The sequence below is a fragment of the Scardinius erythrophthalmus genome, assembly GCF_964197995.2.
Source record: "Scardinius erythrophthalmus genome assembly, chromosome: 23".
Classification (NCBI taxonomy): Eukaryota; Metazoa; Chordata; class Actinopteri; order Cypriniformes; family Leuciscidae; genus Scardinius; species Scardinius erythrophthalmus.
The window spans coordinates 13,210,578-13,224,704 of record NC_138243.1 but is presented as its reverse complement, the minus strand read 5'-3'; the positions used below and the strand labels follow the sequence as shown (position 1 = coordinate 13,224,704).

General features: G+C 38.0%; 3 protein-coding genes across 6 annotated transcripts in view; all 3 read left to right on the top strand.

Moving 5' to 3' along the window:
* tacc1 (transforming, acidic coiled-coil containing protein 1) overlaps positions 1-6,875 on the top strand; it is a 31,623-nt gene extending 24,748 nt beyond the window's left edge. For all 4 annotated transcript variants that reach the window (XM_081354555.1, XM_081354553.1, XM_081354554.1 and 1 more), the window contains 9 exons: positions 816-978; positions 2,031-2,083; positions 2,420-2,542; positions 2,783-2,859; positions 2,950-2,993; positions 3,111-3,271; positions 3,360-3,466; positions 4,798-4,918; positions 5,028-6,875. In XM_081354555.1, the coding sequence (XP_081210681.1) occupies positions 816-978; positions 2,031-2,083; positions 2,420-2,542; positions 2,783-2,859; positions 2,950-2,993; positions 3,111-3,271; positions 3,360-3,466; positions 4,798-4,918; positions 5,028-5,096 (918 nt within the window). In that variant the 3' untranslated portion in view covers positions 5,097-6,875. The remainder of the gene's footprint in view (positions 1-815; positions 979-2,030; positions 2,084-2,419; positions 2,543-2,782; positions 2,860-2,949; positions 2,994-3,110; positions 3,272-3,359; positions 3,467-4,797; positions 4,919-5,027) is intronic.
* Positions 6,876-6,949: 74 nt separating this feature from the next.
* Positions 6,950-10,200, top strand: LOC308683797 (uncharacterized protein). The gene is made up of 3 exons (XM_081354556.1): positions 6,950-7,490; positions 8,531-8,644; positions 9,751-10,200. Exons 1-3 carry the CDS (start codon positions 7,442-7,444, stop codon positions 9,963-9,965), a joined length of 378 nt encoding a protein of 125 aa, XP_081210682.1. The 5' UTR covers positions 6,950-7,441; the 3' UTR covers positions 9,966-10,200.
* Positions 10,201-11,742: 1,542 nt separating this feature from the next.
* Positions 11,743-14,127, top strand: part of loxl2a (lysyl oxidase-like 2a) — a 29,439-nt gene continuing 27,054 nt past the window's right edge. Inside the window, exons 1-2 of the mRNA XM_081354841.1 lie at positions 11,743-11,878; positions 13,498-13,785. Coding sequence (XP_081210967.1) covers positions 13,518-13,785 — 268 coding nt within the window. The 5' untranslated portion in view covers positions 11,743-11,878; positions 13,498-13,517. The remainder of the gene's footprint in view (positions 11,879-13,497; positions 13,786-14,127) is intronic.

Here is a 14,127-nt window from a genome sequence, read left to right as displayed (position 1 = left end):
TATTGTCTTGGACCTGGTGGTTACTGCAGTGACTCAGCAAACACCCTCCTTCATGTTCCCTCACAGTCTCACTCTTTCTCCCATTAACCCACTCTGAACTAACCCTCCTCTTGAAATACAATATCTCTATATTATTGCTCTCTCCGAACCAGGACACTAGTGTGCGTCATTGTTTGTGTGTAAACTGGTAAACCTTAAGTTATGGGGACGAAATGTCCCTACAAAGACGTCGGCAATATCCAAAATCCTTGACCTTGTGGGGAAATGTTTTGGTCCCCATGAGGAAAACAGCTTATAAATCATTCTCAGTGATGTTTTTTGAAAATGTAAAAATGCAGAAAGTTTTCTGTGATGGGTATAGGTTTAGGGATAGGGTTAGTGTAAGGGGATAGAAGATATTGTACAGTATAAACACCATTATGTCTATGGAAAGTCCCCCTTAAACATGAAAACACAATGTATGTGTGTGTGTGCGTGTGTGTGTGTGTGTGTGTGTGTGTGTGTGTGTGTGTGTGTGTGTGCACCACGCAAACTGAAATAAGATGCGGTTCCCAAAACAGGTCACGGTGTCCGCCTATGCTTTTGTCCCAGAGAGTTTAAAGCTCTATGTGGAGAACAGAGTCTGAGTGGCTGTAACTAATTTTTTAGACTGATCAAATATTTTGCCTGTTCAAAGCTGAATTAGTGATATTTTGTATGCAGCCAGGGAAAATCACTGTTTACCCAAATCTGCTAAGTATTACCATTACATATCAAGTGTTTTAAGTCTGTCAAGTCTATATGTACAACATTAGAATTTGCTTTCTTATTCACAGGAGAAAGACGTGCAGGAGGATCCTGCTTCTAAACTGCCTCACCGCGTCCATCATGCCACAGATGAGGAGAAGTTAGCCTCCACCGTCATCATGGGCCAGAAGGACGGGCCAGAGGAGTTTTCAGACTGCACCAAAACAACCACCTGTACCAAGACTGCAGATGGTGAGGCTTGTAACTGCTCATTCTGTTCTACTTGTAGTACTGCAGTGTTTATTCTCAGATAATAAATCAATAATCATTAGAGTCTGGGTCAATCTGTCACTAATGAGGTTTAACAAGCACTGCTCTGTTAGATCAGACAGTTTGGGGGCATTGTATGGGAAAAAGACTTACTTGTTCAGCTAGCTTCTCTCTGTCTCTCCCAGGAAAAAAATAACAAGTCCTCTGTTCTGTTGCCATTTTAATTTGCCCAGTAAATAAAAACAGTTTGCAGACAATCCTATTTTGAGCCACCAGAGAGCAGTAGTTTGGCAAGATTATGAAGTTCATTAAGTTGATGAAGCAGTGGTCCTGTCATCAGAGAAAATATGTCCCTGCGGTTACCAAAGATAATGTGAATTCACGCAGACATATTATTTGAAAGAAAAATATGTTTTCATAATCTTTCATAAAAAATATAAATGTATCTGCTTTAGAAACTACTTACTTTTATAGTTTGCTGCTGACATCGTGTCTTGAAGCACGCGGGCGGGAAGCAAATAACCAATACAACCATAGCATAGCCTTCGCACGATCCAATCAAATCGCAGAGGATACAATTAAGTCCCGCCCTACATTAGATCCCACTGAATATTTTTACCATTATTACAAATGGAATACCGTTTTGTAGTGTCTCTTTAGATAATCCCTGCATTAAGAAAGAACTTTCTTTCTGTTTCTTCTTTAACTTTCATTAATATGTGTAGTTATGGGTAGATACATTTAAATTCAGAATAAGAATAAAGAAGTGAACGCTGCATCTGAATGCAAGTGACACCATTTCGCTATAGTAGCCTGTGCTGCCCTCTAGTGGCTACTTTATGAATGATTTTAAATCTTACTATTTCCTTGAGAGAAACCCTTATAAACGGTTTACATATTTTTCCAAATAGGGCCTACATTTTTGTCCACTGGCAAAGTATATACAATTTTTACAGATTATAAAATCCTAGAAAATTGTTACAATATAGGCTAATCAAGTCAGTAGCTAACAATCTGCCTTTCTTTTTAATCAGATCTGCCAGTAGGGATAACAGACCGGTTTGATGAGAAGGACCTCTCCCCTTCGGTAAGTTTTAATTGATTAGTATTATCTATGGCATTCCTTTAAATTCTGTATGACTATATTCAACACACTAGGCTACTAGCAGAGGTGCCATATCTGTCTGACAGAGATTCATAATTATAAATCCTTTAAAGGGATTAGTGATGTCCACAAGACTTAATCTGTTCAAGGGCAAGCTAATAACTGGGTCAGAGGAAAGAGTGTAGTCATTGTTTCATCTCCTAGAAAAATGTGGTATTATGTATGCTGCCATATAGCACTATTATTATTGATAGGAACATATGGTATAATAAATCAAAATGAAACAGTTCCTAAAGCTTTTCTTTGTTTGTTCTGCAGAGTGAGAGTCATTCTCTGAGCTCTTCAGACAGTGAGACCATAGTGAAGACGAGTCCCGGGCTGGATTCAATCCCTCTCAGTGAGATAGATAAAGCAGCAGTGCTCACGCTGATCAGAGAAGAGGTAACACTCAAACACCTGCCCTGTTTCCAGATACTGTCCTGAGATCAGTCCGGCACAATATCCAGTACATGTAAACACATTAAATGACAAATAAACTAAATAAAAATGGTTACATGCTATTAAATGCTAAATCTATTTTTGCTGTTAAATTAGTTGTAATATTTGTATGTAGCATTTAAATGTAGTTTTATATTCAATTTAAAAGTCTAAGTGGATAAAGTTGCATTTTTGCACCTGTAGATAATTGCCAAAGAGATCGAAGCCAATGAGTGGAAGAGGAAATGTGAGGAGGGTAAACTGGAGGTCATTGAAATGAGGTACATCCTTATCTAGAACCCTTCCCAGAATGCACCGAGTTTAATCCCCGCAATGAAACATTCTAACATTATTTACTGATTTTACTATAGGAAAATAGTTGATGAGTATGAGAAGACGGTAGCTCAAATGATAGGTGAGTGATCTACCTCTCAAAACCATTCAAAAACACAATGAATACACATTTTAGGTTAAGTGTTTGCATATTTCTGCAATGCACTAATTTATTTTTTGTCTGATTTCCGCAATACAGAAGACGAGCAGCGAAAGAACATAGGATCTCAGAAAAGTGTCCAACAGGTAACCCTGGAGAGAGATCAGGCCCTCGCCGACCTCAACTCGGTGGAGCGCTCGCTGTCCGACCTGTTCAGACGCTACGAAAACTTGAAGACCGTCCTTGAGGGCTATAAGAAGGTAAGATGTCTCCTTCAGTGTCCAAAATTCTGAATATATAAACGATTCGTCTGAATGTATACAGATGATTCTGCTGGTCTCTTATCAGAATGAGGAAGTGCTAAAGAAGTGCGCTCAGGATTACCTCACGCGCGTGAGGCAGGAGGAACAACGTTATCAGACCCTCAAAATCCACGCAGAGGAGAAACTTGACAAGTAAGAACCATTTTCAGTATTAGGGTACGTTTACATGACAAATATGTGCTAAAAACAGGGGAAAAAAATTGACTCTTAAAAATATGAGAAAAACCTATTGGGTTTTTGTCGAAGGAACCAGTGTGATGCTTATGGAAGCTTGTTTCCGCCACTGAATAATAAATAAATAATAATAATTGCGACTTTTTATCTCACAATTCTGACTTTTTTTCTCACAATTGCGATATATCAAGTCAGAATTGTGACTTTTTTTCTCAGAATTGCGAGATATGAAGTCAGAATTGTGAGAAATAAAGTCGCAATTCTGAGAAATAAAGTCGCAATTGCGAGATGTAAAGTCGCAATTCTGAGAAATAAAGTCACAATTGCGAGATATAAAGTCGCAATTCTGAGAAATAAAGTCGCAATTGGGAGATATAAAGTCCGAATTGTGAGATATAAACTATTCTGAGGTAAAAAAAAAAAAAAAAGTCCATATTTTTTTCCCCCTTAGAATTGGACTTTATATCTCACAATTCTGAGAAAAGATGTCAGAATTGCGAGATATAAAGTCAGAATTGCGTGAAATAAAGTCGCAATTGCGTGTTATAAAGTCAGAATTGTGAGATATAAAGTCAGAATTGCGAGATATAAACCCGCAATTATGTGTTATAAAGTCAGAATTGCGTGATATAAAGTCGCAATTGCGAGAAAAAAAGTCAGAATTCTGACTTTATAACACGCAATTCTGACTTTATATCACGCAATTCTGACTTTATATCTCGCAATTCTGACTTTATAACACGCAATTGCGACTTTATTTCATGCAATTCTGACTTTATATCTCGCAATTCTGACTTTATAACACGCAATTGCGACTTTATTTCGCGCAATTCTGACTTTATATCTCGCAATTCTGAGAAATAAAGTCAGAATTGCGAGGTGTAAACTCACAATTGTGAGATAAAAAGTCGCAATTATTATTATTTATTTATTATTCAGTGGCGGAAACAAGCTTCCATAGATGCTAACTGCCAGTTGGCCTACAAAGTGACATCATACCTGCACCACTCAATGGGAGCGCTGTGTGCTCAGGCTCTGCCGTTCTCAGCGCCGTCAAAATAAAAGTCAGCCACGCCATCAAAATAAAAGTCACAACTATAAGCGCGGCTTACGTCACTTTAGAGTTCCTACTGGTGGTGCGAATACAACCAGGAAAATGGTCCTAGGGGAACATTTACAGTAGTTCTCAGAGAACCACCCTGATGGCTAGTTCCTATAACTAAGTTCCTAGAACTGCCCAGTGCGAAAGGGGCTATTGAATGATTTCTGACCTGCGTTCGTTTTTGCAGAGCGAACGAGGAAATAGCTCAGGTGCGAACTAAGGCCAACGCAGAGAGCGTGGCGCTGAACGCCAGCCTGAGAAAAGAGCAGATGAAGGTGGAGTCCCTGGAGCGGGCGCTCGAACAGAAGGTAAACTCACACATTCATCCTCACCCACATCTGATGTATAACACATGCTGTAACATCAACTCAAGATTTCCAAGACAACCTTATTTAAAAGTCACTTTGTTATTTCCAGAATCAAGAGATTGAAGAGCTCACTAAAATTTGTGATGAGCTCATTGCAAAATTGGGCACAACGGACTAAAAGGAAGGAGAACCTCAACATTTTTTACCCAAACCCACCCCGACCAAGAACGCCTCTGGATCTCCCATTGCTTTTTTTTGTTTTTTTTCTTTTTGGAAAGGAGTCACTTTTCCATGGGTCTGGCTCAGGCACTGGAAGAAACAACAAGATACGAGTCCCAAATGTTTTTTACAGATTCAGAAAATGCTGATGTTGGACTTACGCTTATATTTTGGTGGTATAAAATGTTTCATTGGTCTTGAAGAAAGTGGGAAAACCACCCACATATCTCATTCTGATGACTTTCTGCTGGCTGTTATGGCAGCTGTGTGTTTGGGAGAGACTCCGGGTGTGTGTTCAGGTGTTTGCGGAAAGGCCTTGTTCATAGTTTACATGATTGCACTGCTGCTATTTGTAACGGAGGGGGCAAATCATATTATTTACAACTTTTTTAGTTACATTTCTTGCATTGGATAATACTGTAACCTGTGTAATTATTTGGTTATATATTAGAGATCATGATACAAATTTAAAGGAATTACGGGTTCAGTACGAGTTCAATATCAATTGACATCACTGGTGGTATAATGTTGATTACCACAAAAATTAATGAATAAATTAATTTCCTTTTCTTAAAAAAAAAAAAAGAAGCAAAAATCCAGGTTTACAGTGAGGCACTTATAATGAAAGTGAATGTTAAACTTTACAATATTAAGTATTTCAACTGTATAGTCACATGTCGTACAATATGAGGGTTCATATAATTTCAGTGTGAAAAAATAATTTTCTTTGTAAAGTTAAGCAATTTTAAATAATATAAGAGCTTAAATAATATGCACATGTTCACAGAATTAATCTAAGAAGAATATAATCGAATATTTCTGCTCTAAAATTGGACCCCCTCCCATTCAAGTCCCTCACTGTAATCTCTGTGGAAAAAAGCATGGACTTATATTACATTGTATGGATTCAAATGACATTTTGTGTTACTCAACACAAATTCTGTCGAGTTTAACTTGTATCGAACCCGGAATATTCTTTAACGGAGTAGCTTTTAGCATATTCAAGACTTCTGTTGTAAGAGTTTGTAGACAGTTGAAGTTCCATACTCTCTGGGTGTTTATAGGTGCCAAATTATCATAATTTATTATATTAAGCAAGTTCTGGTGTTACCAGATGTTCTGATGGGTTACTTTTTCCTAGGTTTGAGGTCATAATCTTCCGATCAAATGCTTGCTTCGCAAAACGTAACGGCAAAAAAGCAAACCTAACTTAAAGCACTTAAACTTTTTGTATGAAATTCTTTGTTTTCAAAGTCTGCATGAATCACAGAGAATATCACACGTTTACTCTCTGTCGCAGAGAAGCTGTCAAAAGTTATGCCTGTGGACCGAATCATATTCAAAACATTCAATGAAGTCATTACGAGGATTGACAATCTTTTGCCCGGCGACTAGTATACGTGCCTAAAGAGTGATGCTTTCTATTGGCTATTGCTGTTGTTGTTGTTTTTTTACACACAATTCCTCTGCGCTACCTTATTCAAGAATATCCAACTGCCAAATGAATCCGCAATCCATGTGCCAAGCGTTAACGGGTCCTGTAGAGAAAATCGAGCCTGTATTTCAAGAGCGTGGTGTTCTTTAAAGTACTCACTGACCTGTGTATATTTTTATGAGAAGTTATTTTACTGTGTTATTAATGTTTGTAAAGTGGAAGAGAGAGTTGCACAGACATCCCGTTGACTAATATATATTTTGTGCATAAATGCATTCCCTGAATAAAGAAATAATTAGCTTGTTGAATGCCTTAAGAAGTGTTGCAAAGATGCATGTCAGTATCGGTATCTATGTCTTTACAGAAATGATTCTCAGGTTGTGTGTTGCATATATAGCTAATCTCTTCTTAAGAGGGATATCTGGTGACAGGGTATTAATATGTGCACTCACAAAGAGATTGTCCTTATGTTGAGGACAGATACTGCAGTGAATTCAATCAAAACAGTGCTGTGAATGCAAATAACACACAACAAATGCAACGTTTGAATCAGTGAAATGTACAGTACACTGATAATAAGTTACCGGATCGGCTTCTGTTAAGTGTAATTGACTTGCATGGGTCCTGTAGTCATTTTTAAAAAGGAAATCTGTGTTGAGATGTTCAGAAAAATGTCCAGATCATAAATCATTTCTCCTCTTTAATGGTGCAGCCCCGTTCATCCCGGTTTACAGTTGATTATGCAGATGCGTTGAGTGTGTTAAGCAGGTGATGAATGCACACTGTGGGATTACGGAGAGGCGCTGAAGTGTTTTGTAGTTAAGACTTCCACAGTCTCAGCACTTCTCTCCACACAGCATCTCCTCAACATGAAGACTCTCCTCGCCGCAATAGTCCTGTTCACCGCTGTGTTACACAGTGAGTATCTGTATAGTACCAGATTTTTATATTGCTTTATGGTTAATTTTAATGTTGCCATGATTTTGAGTGTTAATACTCCTGTAAAAGAGATTTTGCAAAAATACTTACAATAATGTTAACATATTAATTAAATATATTGTTATTTCCTCCACACAAAATACATTTGTGCATACATTTTATTATTTATTATTATTTCTATTATTTATAATAAATATAAATATTAAAATGGATAGATGTATTATGAATAGTCAAGTGTTTTTACATTAAATGTAATTATTATTAATATTGACGACAACACGTTGCTGTTACAAAATGTATATAAAATTGTTTATTTATTTATTTACTGTTAGTTTATTCGTGAATTAAATATATGAAATTATTTATTTTAGATGTACCATAAATACATATGATGATTTGATGCTCAAGAAATATTTCTTATTATTATCATCAATGTTGAAAACAGTTTTTGCTGCTTAACATTTTTGTGGAAACAATTACCGTTCAAACATTTTTGGCAAGATTAAAAAGAGAGAAAATAATACTTTTATTCAGTAAGGATGCATTAAATTGATCAAAGGTGACAGTGAAGACATAAGCACAACTGTTCAACATTAATAATAATAATAATAATAATAAATGTTTCTTGAGCATCAAATCATCAGAATGATTCCTGAAGAATCATGCGACTAAAGAGTTGCGTAACGATGCTGAAAATGCAGCTTTAAATCACAGAAATAAATTATATTTTAAAATATATTCAAATAAAAACCAGTTCTATTAATGTGTAATAATACTTCACAATATTACTGTTTTTACTGATTTTTGATTAAAAAAATGCAGGCTTGGTGAACATAAGATACTTTTTTCAAAAACATTTTAAAAAATTGCAATGTTTCCAAACTTTTGAAAGGTATATAACATATGTGCAACATAAAATGTATATTCAATACAGTCCTTGTAAAAAGATTAGTTGTATCTGTATAGTTTGGAGTGGTATAATCTCAGATCAGCTGTGTTGTCTTGTTCGGCGTGTAAAGGTGAGGGGTTGAAGTGTTACACGTGTGTGTCTAAGAACATGGAGGAGTGTTACCAGCAGGGATCGACAGTGTGTCCTGCTCACTCAGATGCCTGCTCTACTATCACAGGACCCAGTGAGTACACACACACACACACACACACACACACACACACACACACACACACACACACACACACACACACACACACACACACGTCTGGTTCACTATCTTTGTGGGGACTCTCCATAGACGTAATGGTTTTTATACCGTACAAACTGTATATTCTGTCCCCTTACACTAACCCTACCCCTAAACCTACCCATCACAGGAAACATTCTGCATTTTTACTTTCTCAAAATAATTCATCCTGTGTGATTTATAAGCCTTTTGAAAAGTGGGGACCACTGGCTGGTCCCCACAATGTAGGTGATCTCAAGTTTTACTATTCTTATGGGGACATTTGGTCCCCACAATGTAATATAAACAAGGGCACACACACACACACACACACACACACACACACACACACACAGAGAGAGAGAGAGATGGCTGTTGTAGTTCGCTTACTGGCCACATGGAGGAGACATCCCTCTTGAGCATTTCTGTTGCGCTTCAATTTAATATAGGGGGGCAAACCACCGGGGCTAGTTGTCACAGTTTAACCCAAGTGATTATTTCCGAGGGTGTGATTATTTTTGAAATACAATTTATGTACAGACACATACCTTTGAAGCACTTAAATAACAAATATGACAATAAATTATATGAAATATTATAACTAATAAAATAACAAGTAAAATATGCGACAACACTTGCAAAGACCTGATATTTATAGTATGAAAAGTAGGCCTACATATGGTTCCACTTGTTTGCAGTATCTATAGCAACAAACAGACAAACAAATAAAATATAGATTTTAATTTGGAGGACAGAATTCATAAAAAATGTGCTGATTTAAATCAGTTTTGAACTGTGTTTGAAGCCGAAAACACTGCTAAACAAACATTCATGTAAATTATCTTCTGACTCAAAGCCTAACGTTACAGTTCCTGTGACAACTATAGCCCCGGTCTGCTCTATTACATAATAGGCTACTGTGTGTGCTGGACTGCACAAACACTCAACCAACAGCACAGACCAAACGACGATTATCTGACGTATCCTTCAGCAATGCTCGGACTGAGGGAGTGTTACTGTAAGTGTGTTTTATTTAAATCCATGTGTTTTGTTCACCACAGACTCTGTGATGAAGTCATGCGCTTACAAGTCTTTCTGTGACAAGTCTCACATGAGCAATGGTGAGGTGAAGCTGGAATGCTGTTTCAACGATGACTGTAACGGCCCGCACCGGTCCCACAGCCACGGGGAAAACAACGCCGCCCCGTACCTGAGCTCCAGCCCTGTCCTGCAGCTGGGGGTCCTGCTCATTACACTGGCTGTCAGTTCCCTGTGAACCCTGTAGTCATCCATGTCAAATAAAGCCTCCTCTGATCTATTTAATGTAACTGATAGATGAGCTTTTGTCTGTTGGGCAGCAGCATAATCTGTGTGTGTGTGTTCATGCTGTTACACACACTGGGGTTAATTAAACACTGCTTAGATTGTGTGTTGATCTCTTTTATTTTCTGTATACTTGAGCTCAACTGAGCATCTGCTGAACTAATGAATAAACTAATAAATGACCAGGTAAAAACAAATTGTTAATTGTGATCCATCTATCCATTCATCTATCTATCCATCCATCCATGTCTATCAATTATCCATCCATCCATCCATCCATCCATCCATGTCTGTCTATCCATCCATGTCTATCAATCATCCATCCATCCATGTCTATTCATCCATCATTCATTTCTGTCTGTCCATCCATCCATGTATATTCATCCATCCATGTACATCTATCCATCCATCTATCCATCCATGTCTATCTATCCATCCATGTCTATCAATCATCCATCCATCCATGTCTATTCATCCATCATCCATGTCTGTCCATCCATCCATGTATATTCATCCATCCATGTACATCTATCCATCCATGTCTATCTATCCATCCATCCATCCATCCATCCATGTCTATCCATCCATCCATCCATCCATCTGTCCATCCATCCATCCATCCATCCATCTGTCTATCCATCCATGTCTATCCATCCATCCATCCATCCATCCATCCATCCATCCATCCATCCATCCATGTCTATCCATCCATCCATCCATCCATCCATCTGTCTATCCATCCATGTCTATCCATCCATCCATCCATCCATCCATCTGTCTATCCATCCATGTCTATCCATCCATCCATCCATCCATCTGTCTATCCATCCATGTCTATCCATCCATCCATCCATCCATGTCTACCCATCCATCCATCCATCCATCCATCCATCCATCCATCCATCCATCCATCCATCCATCCATCCATCCATCCATCCATCCATCCATCCATCCATCCATCTGTCTATCCATCCATCCGTCAATCTCCAACGTTGGACAGACGTTGTATTGTGATTGAAAATGAAAATCAGGTTCTGACATCAACCCGACCTTTGTTTCCAACCAAAATCAGACGTCTGTCCGACGCTAGATGTTGATGTCAACCCGACTTTCGTTTCCAATCAAAATGCAACCCCTGCAACCAAAATCATCCCCTGACTGACGTTACTACTTTCTACTCAAGGACCTTGACAGAAATGTGGAGTAAAAAGTAGCCTACGATATTTGTCTTTCAAATAGTGAAGTTAAAGTAAAAAGTTTCCAGAAAGAAAGAATACTCAAGTAAAGTACAGATACTCAAAAAGTGTATTTAAGTACAGTACTCAAGTAAATTTACTTTATTACTGTACACCTCTGTCAATCCATCCATTTCTATCTATCCATCCATCCATCCACCCATCCATGTCTATCCATTCATCCATCCATCCATGCCTGTCTATCTACTACTGTATCTATTTATCTATCCATCCATCCATCCATCCATGCCCGTCTGTCGTTCTGTCAGTCGATGGAAAAGTAAGCGTTAGTCGTGCATGAGAACCCTCACGTAGGTCTAGGGCATCCCCAGCTGTATGACGACAGCCATGTGCAGCGCACACACACACACACACACACACACACACACACACACACACACACACACACACGAGGCGTCTGTGACTTTCATAATGTGTCGGCGATGGCTGGTTTCATATTGCAGTGCTGGTGGGAGGCGGTGAAGCGAGTGTAGCCTGCTGGTTTAAAAGTGTTGCAGGAGACAGACAGAACCAGCGCTGCTGCACCAGATCCAGATTCAGATTCAGATCCAGATCCAGCTGCGCGTGTAACTGGGCAGAGTTTCTTCACTACAACAAAGTTTGTCCAAAGGTAAGTTAAGGCGCCAACCAGAAATTATATTTAGTATTTAATAATTTGTTTACCACTGAATCGAATTCTGTTTGAAACTTCAAATGCTGACATCGAAGTTGTTTTGGATGTCTTTATTAATAACGAAATGTGATTATGATATTTGATATAGCCATGACTGGAATTTAACCCCAATAATATGAATATGTAGGAACAATCGTTACAAAATTACATTCATGTTCTTAGAAATGTACTCTTTCGTTGTTCATGTTGGTTCCGGCATAGACTTTTGAAAATGCTTTAATGTATGATTATAAAATTGTGTATTATAAAAGAAGTGACGAGGTAAGCCTTCTACAACTTTCCTTGCGCCTCAAATACAAATTATGTAGGCTAATTCTATATTTTTCCCCAGAATTTTTTTTCTTCCAAAAATCAACAATGTTTAATTTAAAAAAAAATTAGCTAAATTGCTTTACAGCTTTGAAATATAATGACACAATCACACGCACGCACGCACACTCTTTTAATTATACTTTTATTTAATTGCATCTCTGTATAATAAACTATTAATACATTATCAATGTATACAGACTTATTTGGCTCTGAATAGCATATTGTATAAGACAATTAATGTGTAATGAATGAAAAAAAAAAAGTCATAGTCATGGCAACAACGTCATGAATCTAAGTGTGTTTTCCTGCTGCAGCTTGCTCTGCAACACTGAAACGAATGAGGTTGCATTGTTTGGACAGTGATTGACATCACGTTAAAGTCTCTTTAAATTAATAAAGCGACTCACTGTAAAGGCAGCTTTTAGTGAATTATTTGGAACAGAATCCCTAAGGGAATGAGTCAGGAAATGGGATATTGTGTTACGGGTAATTGTCCTGCTGGGTGGACAGATGAGGAGTGTGCTAAACTTGAATTCAGCCACTAATCTTAACATCATATCGTGAAGATAAAAGTTTAGTTAGCCTACTTCACACAAAGTACATGATACATATGGGAGTTAAACATCTTGACTGTGTAGATGTCTATACTTCTATGAAAATGCCCACTGTGGTTTTGGCGGTTAGATGTGTATGAATGAAGGAGGTTGTAATGTCATATATGCTGCTGTTTCTAGAAACTAGAAACATCCTGGAAACCATTTGGCATAGTTTTTGTTTGAATGCTGAGTTGTATTTTTTGAGTTCAGAATTAATGTGCATATATGCTGCTTTTAATGCTGTACATGCATTCCTTTATGAGACATTAATATTGTCTGTATTATAGGTCTTATTCCTACAAATAAATGACTGACAGAGATGATTGGGATTTGGGACGACTGATGGATAGACACTAGACATCTGTCTGCATGCTATAGCCTCAGGATTTGGGGAAGGGTGGACTGACATTGAGACAGAGTTCAGCATGTTCATACACATGCTCTGCATTAGTGAAGAAAAAACCTTTACCTCCCTTGTAGCTATTCATCTAATCAGTTTTTGTGGTCATTATACACTGAATTGAGTATGCTGGTGTCCATTTCACCAAATGAATCTGTCATGAATAATGTCCCAAATTGGTTTAATAAATCAGGTTATTTTATGTTACATTGTTAATCTTGTGTTTGTGCTGTTTAATGCTCTCGCAGGTCTCGCAGGAAGTTTAGCCATGGCGGTCTCTTCTGCATTGTACATCTTCAATCTGTTGGTTCTGATTCAGGCCCAATCTGAATCCCAGCAACCCAAGATTCAACTCCGCCTAGCCGGTGATAAACGCAAGCATTACGAGGGTCGTCTAGAGGTCTTCTACAACAATGAATGGGGGACTGTCTGTGATGATGACTTCTCAATCGAAGCGGCTCATGTTGCGTGTCGGCAGCTTGGCTTCTTGGGCGCTGTGGCTTGGTCCCCATCTGCAAAGTTCGGACAAGGAGAAGGTAGGCAAGAATTACTCCAAAAACTCAGTTTGATAGCATATTATAAGCGTATGGTCCATTGAAAGATCCACAATGTGGAATTACTAATGTAATCCATCATGTTTTAGTCATTAGCAGTTATTGATTCCAATCAGACGAAAAAGTATGGAAACACGATTCAACCTCAAGAGCAGACATAATCTCATCTCTCTGTCTCTTTATAAAGAAACATGATGATTTGTTTCAATTAATCTGTCAAAGATTGTAAATCAAACTCCAGAGTTCAGTGGGTGGTTATGATTGAGCCCTATGGAAGAATAACCACTGGCCTTCCACTTTTATTTCATTTTCCACCGAGTATGC

Bases quoted from the DNA above. Each gene is read 5' to 3' on its own strand.
- LOC308683797 (XM_081354556.1), top strand. From the start codon at position 7,442: ATGAAGACTCTCCTCGCCGCAATAGTCCTGTTCACCGCTGTGTTACAC. The intron at 7,491-8,530 runs GTGAGTATCTGT...CGGCGTGTAAAG, and splicing joins GTTCACCGCTGTGTTACACA to GTGAGGGGTTGAAGTGTTAC. The intron at 8,645-9,750 runs GTGAGTACACAC...TGTTCACCACAG, and splicing joins CTCTACTATCACAGGACCCA to ACTCTGTGATGAAGTCATGC.